Source organism: Capsicum annuum, unplaced genomic scaffold (genome assembly GCF_002878395.1).
Source record: "Capsicum annuum cultivar UCD-10X-F1 unplaced genomic scaffold, UCD10Xv1.1 ctg82786, whole genome shotgun sequence".
Lineage (NCBI taxonomy): Eukaryota > Viridiplantae > Streptophyta > Magnoliopsida > Solanales > Solanaceae > Capsicum > Capsicum annuum.
This window is the reverse complement of record NW_025893602.1, coordinates 207305-224756: the sequence shown is the minus strand read 5'-3', so window position 1 is coordinate 224756 and position 17452 is coordinate 207305. Positions and strand designations below refer to the sequence as shown.

Genomic DNA, 17452 nt, shown 5'->3' with positions numbered 1-17452 from the left:
GTTCTATCTAAGTTAGTAGGCATGTTTCAAAAATCTGACAAATAGTAAGAGTAAATTCCATTCTTTTTTGGTCCAGCCTTAGCCTTCATTTGAGGAAAAATAATCTCAAGGGGAATATTATAATAGCTTAGACTTCCATTTTATGAGTATCTAATACTTGTATAAGAAATTAGACAAGAAACTTTAAATTCTCAGTTATTATGGGAAGGTTCACGAGCTATGAACAAAATTGATGACTCATGGAATATCACATGGAAGCCTTCTAACTTTTGTAGTGACTAAACCATGAGTCATGAACCCACTCGTGAAACTAGTCTCTAAAATGGTTCAACTCCCATGTTTTATTAATACACAATATGGTTAGTGGAATTTTACCATGTTCCATAGAGTGACATGTGGAATATGAACTGAGAGTAGACAAATCTCCTTAAAAATCAAAAATGACAGGATGAGTCATGGAAAGCAGCATATGACCTACGAAGTGATCCATGAAACATGATCTGGAAGACCTACAAAATCTTTCCAGTAAACCACAAGCCATATCATAATTTTTAGAACCATTCCACGACCCGTGGAGTTACTCATGGGTCACTATTACTAAAAAATTTAGAAAATTTTTAATAGGGCAATTTTGTTCATTCCTTATTTTATAAGTCTAATCTACAATGTTTTGGCTTTCTATAAGGGGTATGATACTAAAATCAATTGAACTTCTCATTGTTTTCTCAAAACCACCGAAGAGTTAGAATAACTCTTAAAAAAAGAAGACCTAGGATTTCTATCTCAGTCATCCAATTCAAGCTTTCAGTTAGGAATCTTCATCTTTATCATGATTTTACAGTTAGGGCAATTACCCCAAGTTTGTAGTGTTTCCTTAATTTTAGTTTTAATTAATTTTAATGGTTCTCACATTATATAATAATATATAAAAACATGATTTTTATAGTCCTTCCGTAAGTTAGATATGTTGAAATACAAGCTCAACAAAATTCAGTATTTTACAATTTATAGCTTGAACACAGATTATTAAAAATATGAATTTGAGCTAAGTCTCATATCCTACTTTTTGACAAATGTAGGATTTAATTATTTATGAGTAGGATTTAATTATTTATGAGTATATGATTATTTAGATAGTTTTGAGAGGATTATTTATCACCAAGAAAATGCAAGTTTAGCTAACCTAAGTCGCATAACTACGTGCCACTGTAGGATTTGACTGCATTATAAATCAATCAACTTTTTTCTGGCCCAAGAGTCTTAGTAGTGGATCTACATTGGATAGGCATGTTCTATACCCTATTAAGGTGTAAGGTATACCGCCCTACTAGGATTATACATTGGACATCATGAGCTTACATAGTGTATATAGATTGTAAGAATCTCCCCCAGTTTAAGACTGAACTTTATTTTGAGATTTGACTTGATATGGTTATTTACATAGTTACAAATATTATGGTTTTTCAGATATTCAGTTCAGCATTATGATAGTTATTTAGCTATTTAGCTACTCGATTTTCAATTTTTAAAAAGTTTTTAAAGTATGACTTATAGTTTTAGGCCACCAGTTTGCTAGAGAATGTTTCTAAAAATGATCGCATACTATTTAATGTATTTCTCAGTTTCAGTTATTCAAGTATTATGTTACGATTAATTAGTTGCGGGATATGTCCCAGTTTATAACTTAAGATATTAGTTTATACTATCAATTTATCGAAGAATTTAAAGTATTATGTATTAGTTCTAGCATATGTATTTCACTTGTCTTATTCTTATTGATCCTATTCATTTTATAAGAAATTGTTAGATATATTAATTTAATCTACTTAGCTTTAATCTTACTTAATCAGTATATTTCAATGCACTAACTACAAATTTTTCTTTGTGCGACATTCTTTCATTGATGTAGATTTCAACACCTGATCTCAAGCTAATTGATATTTTTCTTTGTGCAACATCCTTTCATTGATGTAGATTTCAGCACCTAATCTCAAGCTAATTGTTAGACAATTGTACTTCTACGTTCAACAATGGTGAGTCCTCCTTGCATTTGAGGATTCAGAGTTAGCTTTGATTTTTCAAATTTTATTTTAGATTCCTACTTTATGTAAGAGCAGCTAGGGGTCATGTCCCAGCAAATCATATTCAATATTTTAGTAGAACTTTTATAAAAAGATAGTTAGTCTTTTTAGCTTAATTGTAATAAATTTTAAATGACTCTTTGTCTCAGCTAATGAAAGCTTATCTCATTATGTCTTTATTTTTAGAAGTTAACCCATATTTTTAGCTTCTGCATTTTTATCAAAGTTTAGCTTTACTAATTTCATGCCAAACCAAGTGGCTCAGATCACTTGCATCTTGGGTGTCGATTACGTTCAGGGTGTAGAGTCGGGTCTTGACACTAACAAATCAAGCTTTTTTTTGGAAAGAGGATTACTCTGATTAAAATGAACTCTTTTTTGTTTATTGTTTAGGCAATGAACATATTTATTCAACTTTACTTTTTCAACTCTAGGACAATGCCTGCAAAAGTTTCATGCCTGCAATTCTAGAATACCCATACTTCTTTACAACCACCTCTTTTGTTAGAATATCTAAAGGATTATCATTGGTGGGTATCTTCTCAACATCAAATAATTTCTCTTTCGCAGCCATTTTAATCCAATGATACTTTCTACTAATATTCTTAGACTTAAAATTAAAGGTAGAGTGCTTGGCGAGATCAATAACACTCATATTATCATAAATAAAATGAACCTTGACTTTTTAAAATAAAGATCTTTCATAAATTCCTTCATACAAAGCAATTCTTTGGAACCTTCAGTGATAACAATATATTCAGCTTTTGTTGTGGATAGAGTTATGCATTTTTGTAGTCTAGATTGCCAAGAATAGCTGCAAAAGTGATCAAATAACCGGAAGAGAATCATGAGTTGTCAAGATTACCTCCTAAATTAAAGTCTATGTAGAAAATAATTTCATGCTTGCCACTACTAAAGAACTACTCTAGATTTGGAGCTAAGCCTACCACCATATAAATAGAAGACATTTTCTTATAGGAGCAAAAATTTTATCAAAGTTAACTCCCTTTCTCTGGACAAAGCCTTTGACAACTAACCTCATCTTATACCTAGGAGGAGAGGAATATCTCTCTTGCTTTACTCTTAAGATCCATTTGTTCATTAGAGCAGTCTTACCTTTCAGTAATTCTACTAACTCATATATGTCATTCTCGTAGAGTGACTTTATCCCATCTTTCATTGCTTCCACCCCCTCATCTTTGTGAGTATTTTTATGGATTCATCAAAATCTCCAGGTTCTCCCATGTGAGTCAAAAGTACATACTCATTTGGAGAATAACCTATTGAGTTTTTCTTTTCCCTAGAAGATCTTCTACAAGAGGTTTCTAGAGCATCTAAAGTAGTTACCTGAGCAGGAGTTGGTTGTTGATCAGCCACAATCATTAATCAAATCATCTACAAGTTCTATACCCTCTTAATGATTATCTACATTATTAGCTTGGGTTTCTTCATATGCAATAGGTCCATCAGTAATAGAAACTGGACAATATCAATTGAGCTCTCATTTTTCTGAGAATCTATTTTCTCAGTCTTATCAATATCTTTAATAGTTTGGTCTTGAAAGAATACCAATATATGATTTATAATAAGCTTCTTATTAACTGGGTCATAAAAAAAAATATCCAAACTTATCTTGACCATAATCGATAAAGATGTACTACTTAGTTTTGACATCCAGTTTTGACCTTTCATCTTTTATAACATGCACACAAGCGTTACTCCTAAAGATGTTTGAATGATCATAGGAAACAAACTTAGCATACCAAACATTGTTTGAAACATCACAATCTAAAGCAACTATAAGAGATAAATTGAAAACATAAGAAACAGTATTAAGTGCTTCTGTACAAAAGGAATTTGGAAGTTTAGCCTATGAAAGTACATATGTAACTTTCTCAACTATAGTTGTATTCCTCCTTTCTACAAATCCATTCAATTAAGGTATCTTGGGTGGTGTTTTCCAGTGATGAATTCCTTATAATTTGCAATAATTATCAAAGGGACCAATATATTCACTGCCATTATCGATGCAAATATATTTTAGTTTCTTCCCAGTTATCTCTCTGATAAGGCTTGAAATTCCTTATACACATCAAGTACTTGATCCTTGGATTTTAAATTATATACCTAGATCTTGTGAGAATAATTATCAATGAAAGTCACAAAGTAAACTGCACCATCTTGTGACTTCACTTTGAAAGGACCACATAGGTTCAAGTGTACTATCTCCAATTATTTTAGCTTTCGTGTAGGAGTATGATTATGAAACAAAGCTCTCTTCTGTTTCTCATCTAAGCAATGCACAAATCTCTTTACCTTTTCTTGTTTCACACACTCAAGAAAGTTTTTTTTAGCTAAACATATGATACACCTCTCGCTTATATGACTGAGCCTCTTATGCCATAATTTTGATACAATGTCATTTTCCACAAAATATACAAAGTCATTGAGGATAGATCATTGAGTCACATATAAGTTAGAATACGTTCTTCCTCAAGCTACAAATAATGCACCTTTGGTAAGCTTTCATTAGCCATTGAAAAAGTTATTATGGTATCCATCATCATCTAGTTGCCCTACAAATATCAAGTTTAGAGCAATGTTTGGAGAGTCCTTGACATTCTGAAGGACTAATGTTGTACCAATATTAGTCTTCAAAAAAATTATGCTAAAACCAAACACCTTAACATCATCAGCATTGCCAATCTTCAACACTCTAGAGTTAATAGGAGTTTAAGATGAAAAGAAGTCTTTCCTCAGTGTGACATAAGATGTAACTCTAGAGTCTACTATCCAACAAGTATCTTGGGATACAAAATTGATGACGTTTTTATCATAAGCAAAGAGAAGGTCATCTAAAAAAACATCAGCAACATTATTTCTGTTATTTTTTTCTTTCCTTCTCTAATCTCTTACTTCAAATTATTACATAATATCTTAATATGTCCATTTCCCCATAATGATAGCATGGATGATTCATATACCCTGACCTTGACTTGCTTATACTTTTACCTCTAATCCTTTTGTTTCTTATTTTGTCCCTCTTTGGTATTCTATAAACAAAACATCTGAGTGTGAGTATGAACCCTGAGATTTTCTCCTTACTTCTTTATTCAAAACACCACTATTTACAAATTCCATAATTACCTTACCACTAGGAGCTGAATTTGTTAAAAAATACACAAAGAGTTTTCCATGATTCTAGTAGAGTATTAAAAAGCCAAATTCCTTGAATTTCATCATTAATATTAACATACATTTCAGGAAGCTAATCAACATCTTGAAAATTATTTATTTGATCAAGAATAGGACTACCCTCCTTGTAGTTAAAGTTCATCATTTTCTTTAGCAAGAAAAAACTTGTTATTGTTAGTTTTTGAAGTGCAAAATGTCTCTAACTTTTCTCATAATTCTCTAGAATATGTCTCATTCACAACGTGATTGGAACATTGTCTTCAAAACTGTTCTCATAATGCTCTAGAATATGTCTCATTCACAACGTGATTGGAACATTGTCTTCAAAACTGTTGCCTTATATATCCATATACTTTTTGGTGCTCAAACTCCCAATTTTCATTTGTTATATCCTTGAATTTATGAGCATTAAAGATAAGAAGATACATCTTCTTCATAAATAGAAGATCTTTCATATTGCTCTTCCATATGTTGTAATTTCTCCCATTCAAACTGTAATGACCCTCCAGGTTATTTTCAGTATTTTTATATATTTTTGTCATTTAGAGTTTTCCTATAGTTGGTCCAAGTCATTTGTGACTTGTTGGAGCTAGCTGTTTAGTTATCGGGCAGTTCATTTGATTTTTAGAGTCAATTCCTTGTTTAAAGTCTTTATTGGTAAGAATTGACTATTGAGCATAAAATTTAGGTTAACATCCTCATATTCCAATTCTATAGTTCTATTAGCTCCAAAATATTAATTTCAGGCTAGGGAACCTTTGGTTTAGGTCCCAAAATTTCCAAACTCATTTTGAGTCATTGGTCAAAATTTAGTAAAAATAGTCGTTGGCAGTGGGCCCATATTTTATTGAAATTACCCCAGATGGAAATTTTATCGATGCGACTGAGTCTAGATTTTCAAATTTAATAGGGTAACATAGTTTATTTGCTTTCATGGGATTCTAGATGAATCTAGAAGGGTTGATGAAAACATGGAAAATTCTAAATTTCAGCTGATGCATTTGTTAAAGTAGACCTTTGGTCACTTTAGCAGAGGCCACTTAAGTGGCTATAAGGTGTCTATAGCAGCCAATTCTTTTCCACTTAGGTCTCTTAAACAAAGGTCGTCCATTAAAGCAGACGTTGCTTATGCAATGTTTTGATTGCTTTAGCAGAGGCCATTCTTAGTATGGGTTCACTTTAGTAGTCCTTTTTTCACTTTATTAATGATTGCTTAAGTGGCACCGAGAAGCATTTATTTCAGCTTGTACCCGATTTGTCCCATTTATCACAAGTCTCAAGAGCCAAAAAACCCTAAAGAGTGAGAAATTTGGAGATTGATCTTTAGATATTTTGGGGTATTGGTGAGCTAGGAAAAATCATTTCCTAATCGAAGTCCTTGTAAGTTTTCGTCTAATTCTTATTTTAATTCCTCAGTTTAGTCATAAATCACTAGATTCTTGATAAGTTGATTGTGATATTGTTTGAGCTCAGAATTAACCCATTTTTTTGGGTAAATTATCTTGAGTATAGAGGGATGTGTTAACAATTTTGAAGGTGTGATTCCACAAGCAGGTCCCACATGAGATTTTTACTTGATTTTAGATCCAAAGAACAAAAATGCAATATGGGTTTGTTATTCTTGTATTAATGTGTAGATTACTATTTTGATAGCATGCCATGGTGAGAAAGTTTCTCGAAAGAGGAAATCGACAATTTAGCAGACTTTATTGGGCTTTCTTCAGCGCCCAAATAGGCTAGTCTAACATTTCTCTTAGATTGAGCTTAATTATAGTATTGATATGATATTATGATAGTTTTGGATTGGGAATTAGGACTTGGAGTTATATTCAGTGTGAGTTGGACTATTAAGCCTATTAAGAAATCGTAATTAGGTGTATTTCATGTAACTACTCATTCCTTAAGTAAAATTATTATCTTAGGGAGCAATGACACTTATTTATTACCTTTCGGTGGAATTTGACATCCTAATCTAGTTTGGGATAGAATTGACCTAAGAATGGACTTTTGGGGTCAGAAAGGGGGCCCTTTGGCCCAACTTAGGCCGGGATTATTATTGTTAGCTCCTTGTATATTCAATAGGCCTTTAGATGTTATCTTGTTTATATTCTTGGGCCAGGGGAGGATTTATAAATATTATGCCTTATTCTAGACATATGGTTGGGAGATGTTAAGATTGATTTAAGTCTAACAAATTATGATATTAAGACCAGTTCAAGTCCGACAAATGGTAATATTACATTTGGTTTAAGTTTGGTATTCATGATACTAGTTCTGGTTTATGTTCACCTTATAAAATACTATTTTTGGTTTAATTTCAACATTAAGAGGTTATTTATGATGATTATGAGATTGGTTCGAGTTTGGTGTTTACGATACAAAAGGATCCACTGCTATGATTTCAAGATATGGATAGTTGGTGTAATTACTACTATTACTTCTTCTTGTTTGCATCCACTGATCTTATTGGAACCCGCGTTAGTTTTTTTACTTTGTTTATGTCTTCTGGACTTATGGGGCCCATTTATGTTAGATATAGCTATGTTTTCTTTACTACTATTATTTCAATTGTTTATTTTCAGCATTTGGAGCATCACTCCACATTTGCCTTTTTTCTTTGACTTAGTTTATTTACCTCACATTTTACTGTATTTATATCATGATTTAGTTCAATCGACCAATGAAGCCTATTGAATACTCGTAGCTCTGACACTCATACTATACTTTTGTACCTTTTCGGTGTAGATCCGAGTACTAACTATCGCCTTTGATACTATGATTGTGTTGGGCAGAGTTCGGAGATAGGGTGAGCTCTTGGAGCCGGAGTTGACCTTTTCTTTATTTTCTATTTTTGGATAGTCTTTCTGCTTCAATACTATTATATTATTTGACTGTGATAGTACTCATATTCTTTTGACTAAAGGCTCCTGTACCAATCTTACTAGGTCATGGAATGATATTACTCTTCTCTTTATTTCTCTTTAGTTATGCTATTTTTCTTATGATTTATTTCTTATAATTTATTTACTTGCATTATTCCCACATTTATGTCATTTTTTCACCAACTAGCCCATTACTTATAGTTTCGAGCTACAGTTTGGCTTACCTACTATTGGGCTAAAGTTGGTGTCATCATGACACGTGAAATTAGATCATGACACAAACATACCATCTTGCTCATATTTGTCTCCATCTGAAAATCCCTAATAGAAAATCAAGGCTCGGATACCACTTGTTATGACGGAAGAAGGTAAATATGAAAAAGAGAAAGTAAAGAACACAAAATATAATGTGGAAAAATCCTTCAAATCAAAGGTAACAACCACAGGATCACAGGGATCCAAATAAGTCCACTATAGTAATAATATGGCTGTAAATATTTTTTCAAATGGATACACAATAAGTGCCAAACATGGAGAAGTAATAGTTGCACCAACAAAAATAAATCAAAAGAAGTCACTCAAAACAATGTTGTTGTTCGTGACTCAAAACCAAATGTTGTGGACCTCCAAATTCGATCTCCACCATTCAAATCAAAAACCAAGTCAATATTTTAGTCTGATCCAACAGTGAATGGGATGAAAAATGCGATATGAAGATGGTTGGTCGGAGAGCAAAAACTACAGCAAAAGAACTTTATTTCTCTCATTGGTGAAAGCTCTGGAAAAAAAAACCCTCTCTTATGTACTAATGTCTCTCAAAGACAAAATACCAATGAGCATGAATAATTCTCTCAAATAGACTTATTTATAGATCATGGGTAGTGTTTTTCCCTAAAGCCAAACCAACTCCAAATAGAAATAGTAATTCAAATCTTTTTCAAATAAGATTGAAAACTAAAGTAGAATAACATTACGGCATGAGATTTTTGGCCAAAACATGGGACATGGCCTGACAATTTTGATCTATTACTTGTCTTTTGTTTTCTCCTACGTAATCGATTGTTAGTAAAGAGATTGTCAATCTCAATATTTGATAATTCATATTCAAGGTTGTGTAGGCACACGTCTGGTATGATGTCATCAGAGACGGTGGAAATATCTATTGTACTTTTTTCCTTCATCAAAATTTTGTCTCACTAAAATTTTCTAATAGAGTTTTTAATATGACATAAAAATGCATATCACAAAGTACAATGTGTTATAAAATAATAAAGAACAGAAAGAAGAGTAGAGAGAAAAGAGAGTAATTCTTATTTATTCTCTTGGGGGATGATTTACAATGAAGGAAGCCCTTCTATTTATAGGGAGAATTTTCCCCTAGTTTCATACTAAAAGACAACTACATCAAATCCTGATAGACATCAAATAGATCTTGATAGATCTTGATAGACATTCACTATAATTGATATATATCATAACACTCCCCCTTGAATGTCTAACAATACGCATATAGGCTACCTCATTAAAAATCTTACAAGGAAAATCCAATGGACAAAACCTCGTAAGGGAAAAAGAGTATAGCGCGTATTAGCTCACCTAACAAGAACTTTCTTGAATCTTTGCATTCCGATCTTGTGCACCATTTTCTTGAAAGTTTCAGTTGGGAGAGACTTGGTGAATAAGTCAGCCACATTGTCACTTGAACAAATCTAATATACGTCAATATCACCATTCTTTTGGAGCTCATGTGTATAGAAGATCTTTGGCGAAATGTGCTTCGTTCTATCTCCTTTTATGAATCCTCCTTTAAGTTATGCTATACATACTGCATTATCTTCATATAAAATTGTGGGTACTTTGTCACATTTCAAGACACAATTTTATCGAATGAGATTTATTATGGACCTTAACCATACACACTCTCAGCTTGCTTCATGAATAGCTATAATTTCAGCCTGATTCGATAAAGTGGCTACGATAGACTGCTTTGTTGATCTCCAAGATATGGCAGTACCCCCACATATAAATACATAGCCTGTTTAAGACTGAGCTGTATGTGGGTAAGATAAGTACCCAGCATCAGCATAACCAACAAGATTGGAACTGAAATCTTTAGAATAAAATAAGCCCATATCGGTAGTCTCCTTTAGATACCGTAATATGTGTTTGATCCTATTCTAATGTCTCCTATTAGGAGCAGAACTATACCTTGCTAGCAAATTTACTGAAAAGGCAATACCAGGCCTTGTAGTATTTGCAAGATACATTAGTGCACCAATTACACTAAGATATGGTATTTCAAGACTAAGGAGTTCATCATTCTTTTCTTGTGGACGAAATGGATCCTTATTCACATCAAGTGATCGAACAACCATCGGAGTACTTAATGGATGTGCTCCATCCATATAGAATCGTTTCAACACCTTTTTTGTGTAGGCAGATTGATGGACAAAGATACCGTTTGTCAAATGCTCAATTTAGAAACCAAGACATAACTTTGTCTTTTTGAGATCTTTCATCTCAAATTCTTTCTTTAGGTAATCAATTACCTTTTGAAGCTCTATTGGCATTCCAATAAGGTTTATGTCATCAACATAGACAGCTAGTATAACAAACTCTAACGTTGTTTTCTTTATGAAAATACATGGACAAATTTCATCATTCGTATAACCTTCTTTAGATAAATATTCACTAAGACGGTTATACCACATGCATCCAGATTGCTTTAACCATACAATGATCTTTGCAATCTAATGGAATACATTTCTCGAGGTTTTAAACTATATACTTTTGGCATTTTAAAATCCTTCAAAAAATTTCATGTGTATCTCATTATCAAGTGATCTATAAAGATAGTCTGTTACCACATCCATCAAATGCATTTCAAGTCTCTCATGGATAGTGGAATTAATAAGATAATGCAATGTTATTGCATCCATAATTGGTGAATATGTCTCATTATAATCGACACCAATCCGTTGTGAAAATCCTTGTGCAACAAGGTGTGCTTTATACCTTTGTATTTCATTTTTCTCATTTCTTTTTCGCACAAAGACCCATTTATAGCCAACAGGCTTAACACCATTAGGTGTTTGAGTTATAGGTTCAAAAACTTCACGTTTGGCAAGTGAATTCAATTTAGATTGAATTGCCATTTTGGCCAGTCATTTCTTTGTCGACATTCTGTGACAGACCGTGGTTCAAGATCCTTGCTATCTTGCATGATTTTTGTTGCAACATTGTATGCAAAGACATGATCCACTACTATTTCAGATTAATTCAAATTAGTTTCAACATCACTTGAATTTATGGATAGTTCCTTATTTTCTTGAGTCTCAGGCTCATTGATTTCTTCAAGAATATCAACATTGCTCAAATCTTGAGCTTCCATATGAGGATCTTTCACAGTGTCATCTTGACCATTTGTTTTTCTTTTTCTAGAATTTTGATCCTTAGAACCTAATGGTCTACGACGCTTTAAGCATACTTTAGATTCATTAGCTATAAAACTATTGGATAGGCCTTTAGAGACATCAATTCGAATTGGGACATTCTCTGCAGGAATATGTGATTTGGTGATCCTTTTTAGATCAGTAAATGCGTTCGATATTTGATTTGTAATTTTCTGTAGATGAATAATCTTTTGTATTTCTTGCTCACAAATAGAAGCACGTAGATCAAGATGAGATAGTGATGGTTTTTTCTACAAAATTTCTCTTTTGATATCACTATCTTCTCTCCTAATTTTAAGAAAACTATCTTATCAAACTGATAATCTGCAAATCGAACAGTAAACATATCTCCCATTAATGGTTCAAGATAGCGAATAATAGAGGGTGATTAAAACCCAACATAAATTTCTAACCTTCTTTGGGGGCCCATCTTGGTGCGGTTTGGTGGTGCTATAGGCACATAAACATCGTACCCAAAAATTCACAAATGAAATATATTAGGTTCTTGACCTAAAACCAATTGCAATAGAGAAAATTTATGATAATTTATCGATCTAAGATGAACAAGTGTTGCAGCATGCAAAATTGCATAACCCCAAACAGAAGTGGGCTACTTAGTTTTCATAATCAATGGTCTTCCTATCAACTATAGGCGTTTAACTAATGACTCAGCAAGGTCATTTTGAGTGTGAACATGGGGTACTGGATATTCCACTCTTATCCCAACTGATAAGCAATAGTCATTAAATGCTTGGGATGAAAATTCTACAGCATTATCAAGGCGAATACACTTAATTTGATTATCAGAAAACTGTACCCGTAATCGTATTATTTGTGCCAATAATTTTGCAAATGCCAAGTTGCGAGATGACAAAATGCACATATGAAACCATCGAGAAGAAGCATCTATTAGGACCATGAAGTATCTAAACGACCCACATGGTGGGTGAATTGGTCCACAAATGTCCCCATGTATGCATTCCAAGAACACAGGGGACTCAATCCCAACTTTTGTTGGCGATGGCCTCACAATCAGCTTGCCTTGATAACAAGCATTGCATGAAAATTTACCATTCAAAAGAGCCTTCAAGTTCTTTAATAGATGTCTATTTGAATTTTCTATGATTCATCTCATCATTATTGATCCTGGATGTCCCAGACGATCATGCCAAAGTACAAAAGTATTGGAATCAGTAAACTTCCAATTTACTATAGAATGTACCCCAATTGCATAAATCTTTGTCCAATATAGGCCAGAAGATAAAGCAGGGAACTTTTCAATAACACATGTCTACCCAGAGACATTCTTGGTATTATCAAGAAATTCAAGATTCATCTCATCAATTGTCTTGATATGATAATCATTTTCACGGATATCTTTAAAACTCATCAAGTTTCTCTGAGACTTGGGAGAGAACATAGCATTATTTATGAGTTTAGTTTCCTTGGGTAAGATTATAATGGCTTTTCCGAAGCCTTCAATCAAATCAGAACTACCAGAAATTGTAGTAACATTAATCTTGCCCATGTTTAGATGAGAGAAATATTTTTTGTCTTTGAATATCGTATGTGTAGTGCCGGAATCAATCAAACAAATATCTTCTTGAAAATTATCCATATCTTCAACCAAATAAAATATATATTAAATTTTTGTACAAAGTGCAAGTTTATACTATCAAAAATTGTTAATCACACTTTATTAAGCAAAAAAATATATCCAATTAATACGTGATTAGCTAAGCTTAGAATTTTATTTTTCAATTATTGTAAACAGTAAATACGTGCTTCGGTGCTTAGTTAGTTTTTTCAGAAATAATAATTAAAAGAAATACAAGAAGTGAACATGTAGATCTTTTATTAAAAACTAAATAATTAGTACGTGCATTTTGGTCAAATCATGCAACTATTATTATTATATTATAAAACAATATAAAACTTACACTTTTAGTATTCTCAGAAATCCATGCAGCCTCTTTTTTTTTTCATTCTTTCTGTTTTTGTTCCCCTTTTTTTTCGTTTCTATTTTCGGTCCTTTTTTTTTTAATAAATAATGGAAAATTGAAATTCAATTCAATCAATAATAAATTGCAATAATATAATTGAACTAATCAATACTAATAAAAAATTAATACTCATGCAAACAACTACTTTTATATGATTCTTTGTTCACTAACTTTTATCAATAAAAATAAAATAAAATTAAAAATCATTCATTCTTCCATATTTACGAAACCATCACCAATCAAGTGACCAATCTTTCCTTGAGGGTGCTCACAAAAATCTGCTATATCCAAGCATGTGATGTCAACATCGTTTTCAGAGAGAAAGTTAGCCTTGGGTTTTCTCTCTTTCTTCTTTAGTGATGCTTGATAAAGATCAACCAAATGCTTGAGAGCATGACTATCACGTGAATAATGTCCTTTTTCACCACATCAAAAATAAGTAATTACTTCACATTTCTCACCTTTTCTCTTTTTGTTTGATGAATGATTAACACCCGGAACAGGATTTCTCTCTTGGTCATCATGACAACGACCACGTCCACGACCATGTCTACAACCAGGGTCGCAACCTTTTCCACGCCTAGCATGGTGAGTGTGCACATCATTCACCTCAGGGAATGATGCAGATCCAGTTGGTCGATTCTCGTGATTTTTCATCAACAAATCATTATTTTGTTCATCCACGAGAAGATGAGAACTTAGTTCAGTATACTTCTTGAAGTATTTCTCTCGATACTGCTGCTGTAATAGCACATTCGAGGCATGAAAAGTGAAGAGCATCTTTTCCATCATATCATTATCATTGACCGTCTCTCCACATAATTTCAATTGAGAAGAAATTCTGAACATAGTAGAAATGTACTCATGAACAGACTTATAGTCTTGAAATCTTAGATATATCCACTCATATCGTGCTTTCAAGAGGATGACCATCTTTGAGTGGTCAAACCTTTCTTTTAGGATATTCCACAATACGAATGGATCCTTAGTAGTAAGGTACTCAATTTTTAGTACTTTGTCAAGATGATGACACAAGAAAATCGTAGCCTTAGCACGATTTTGATTAGATGTTGTATTTTCATTCTTTATGGCGTCTCCAAGACCCATAGCATCTAGGTGGATTTCAGCATTCAACACCCATGAAATATAGTTCTTGCCCGAACTTTGAAGGGCAACAAACTCACCCTTCGTAAGATTGTTAGCCATATGGAAAAAAGGGAAGAAAAATAATAATATCTTAGCCTTAGCCTTCAAATTTGAGACGGTAGAGTCTCATGCTAATAACGTGTTATAAAATAATAAATAACAATAAGAAAAGTAGAGAGAAAAGAAAGAGTAATTCTTATTTCTTTTCTTGAGGGATGATTTACAATGAAGGAAGCTCTTCTATTTATAGGGGGAATTTGCCCCTAATTTCACACTAAAAGACAACTGCATCAAATCCTAACAGACATCAAATAGATCTTGATAAACATTCCCTATAATTGATATATATCATAATACTATGCACTCATTTTTCTTTTACTAGCATTTTCCTAATGATTTTTTAAAATAATGTTTTAACCAGCATACTCCGTAATATATGGACATCCAAAGAAGAGTAAGCGTTGTGAATAAATCATATATAGTAGTAGGCATGTAGTAAATGAATTATATTTGATGAATACTTATTTTCACCCACTACACAATATTGGTGTTTATTACACTCTACCACAAGGTCCACAACCTCCCAATCGATCTTATATGCCTATAAAATAAGCTTTGTAATTCATGTTGAGGAAATACTCGAAGGAAGAAATAAGAAAAAACCCTTAATTTCTTTTGCTTTACTTTTTTTGTTTAAATCTTGTTATATTGCTCTTATTTTATTTTATCATAAGAATACATTTTTTTTTTTTTTTGCGCATAAGTGGAGAAATAACAAAAAGAAAAGAAAAAGAGAAGGAGAAGCTTACTGTGAATTATAATAAGATAACTCAAAGTCTAACTAACTAGTCGGACTGCAACTTCTTCAATCTCTATTGAGAAATATCAGAATAAATTGTCTGAGCTGGACTGAAGAAATGTGTGTATAATATATTCACCAACTACATAGTATTAATTAATGCTAAAGATTCCTTTCCGCATACCAAATACAAGCCTAAATCCTTCTACCATCCATATCTACAATATACAGCACATTTACCCTTTTCTAACGTTTGGTTTAACAAATTCCTACAAGCCTTTAATTCATACAATAAATGTCTTATTTGTTTTCACCTCAAATAGATCCATTGACCCTAAGTCAGTCATTGATTAACTTTCCGGTTTGGTTGACCATTAGGGCCCATGTGCATTTCAGAACTAGCTACAAGGAGATTTTGCTTTTTCTTTTGTAACTTTGGGATACAACTATTGTCTTTTATGCATAGTGATGTAATTCTCTTACCTCACCAACAACAGATGCATCCCTTCATCCTTAATCAGAACTTTGGGTTTGAACCTTAACACTAAGAAATTTCCGACAAGGAAGATGGACCTTAATCAACACAAATATGAATTAATCAGAAATATCAATTTGTGTAAGAAAGGAATTAAAGAAATTCGCACCCACAATCTTTAAATCCGGGTCCGCCACCGAAAGGAAATTCTACAAACTTTTGCAGACCATTAACTCGAGTCTTACTTCGAGCAATGGGATGTAGAAATTTATGACATGAGAATGGGACTCATGTGGCACAAATGACAAATCTAAATTAGTCTGAAACAATAAGTTACAAATATCAGATGGTCTTGTCGTCGACAACCACTTTGCAGTATATATATATATGGTGGTCGAAGCCATTGATTCTGTCTTTTTTTTCCCTCCATCGAAGACATTGATGAGAAAGGTATAAACAAAAATCATAAAAAAGCAAAAAAAGATCATATACACACAGACCATCGACACTAGAAAATCAAATCACTCCACAAGAAAACTCTTTATTTTCCTAAGAACCTAATTAGCACATACTCCAACCAGCAACGCTCTCAGCCAAAACTAACTTATCGATTGTAACTTTTTCTCCAAACCTATAAGAAAACCACAAAATACCTTGAGATTGAGCAGAGCCTTTGTGGACAGGACAAGTCATGATAGCACTGCCTCCATTAGCGTATGAATATTCATAAAGCTCCTTCATCAACATATGCATTTCCCCGATATACCGATCCCCAAGCTTCCTCTTGCAGTACAACTTTATGACTAGCATATCATTAGGGTAATGGATCATTGACTCGGAGATGGTAAACTTCATGCTAAAGTTCCACGCCGGATTTATTTCCCCATGCTTGTCCGTGGGGGTCCGTTTTTCGGTGTTTGGGTTGCTACCTACAGAAACTCTAGCGTGGACTTTCATCTTGAATAGCTTCCGGACATCTTCAAGATCACTTGCAGATACTAGTGTTATTTCAAATCTTCTGCACTCCATGTTTATTGTTGGTTTACTTTTTATTTTGTGTTTATGAGGTAAGTAATGTGTACATAAATATTATCCACATTTGGGTTTGGGTCATTAAATAAAAAAGAGGGGAGTTAAAGAAGAGGTCGAGTGTGTTGTAGACATGTCATATACTTATTACTTATCAAAACAGTTGTATATTGCCTTTTTTTATTGTTTTGAATTTACTGTTTTTGTGTTTTTACCTGTTTACTTATTGATATCTGATTAAATTTGAATTTTCGCGATTAAGATTGGGGGATTCAATTATCCTACTATAATTCATATTAGGTTATATATATTGTTTTGAGTTTTTATTGTATATGTTTTTAGTGTATACAAATGTGGTTCTACAAATTCTTACAGATTATTCTAGATAAT

General features: G+C 32.8%; 1 protein-coding gene across 1 annotated transcript; it reads right to left on the bottom strand.

The window, feature by feature from the left end:
* Nucleotides 1–16594: 16594 nt before the first annotated feature.
* LOC124895523 (protein SRC2-like) lies at nucleotides 16595–17062 on the bottom strand. Its single transcript, XM_047405966.1, has one exon. The coding sequence runs from the start codon at nucleotides 17060–17062 to the stop codon at nucleotides 16595–16597; it is 468 nt and encodes a 155-aa protein (XP_047261922.1).
* Nucleotides 17063–17452: the final 390 nt, after the last annotated feature.

Excerpts from the sequence above, each read along its gene's own strand:
- LOC124895523 (XM_047405966.1), bottom strand. The coding sequence starts at position 17,062 with ATGGAGTGCAGAAGATTTGAAATAACACTAGTATCTGCAAGTGATCTT.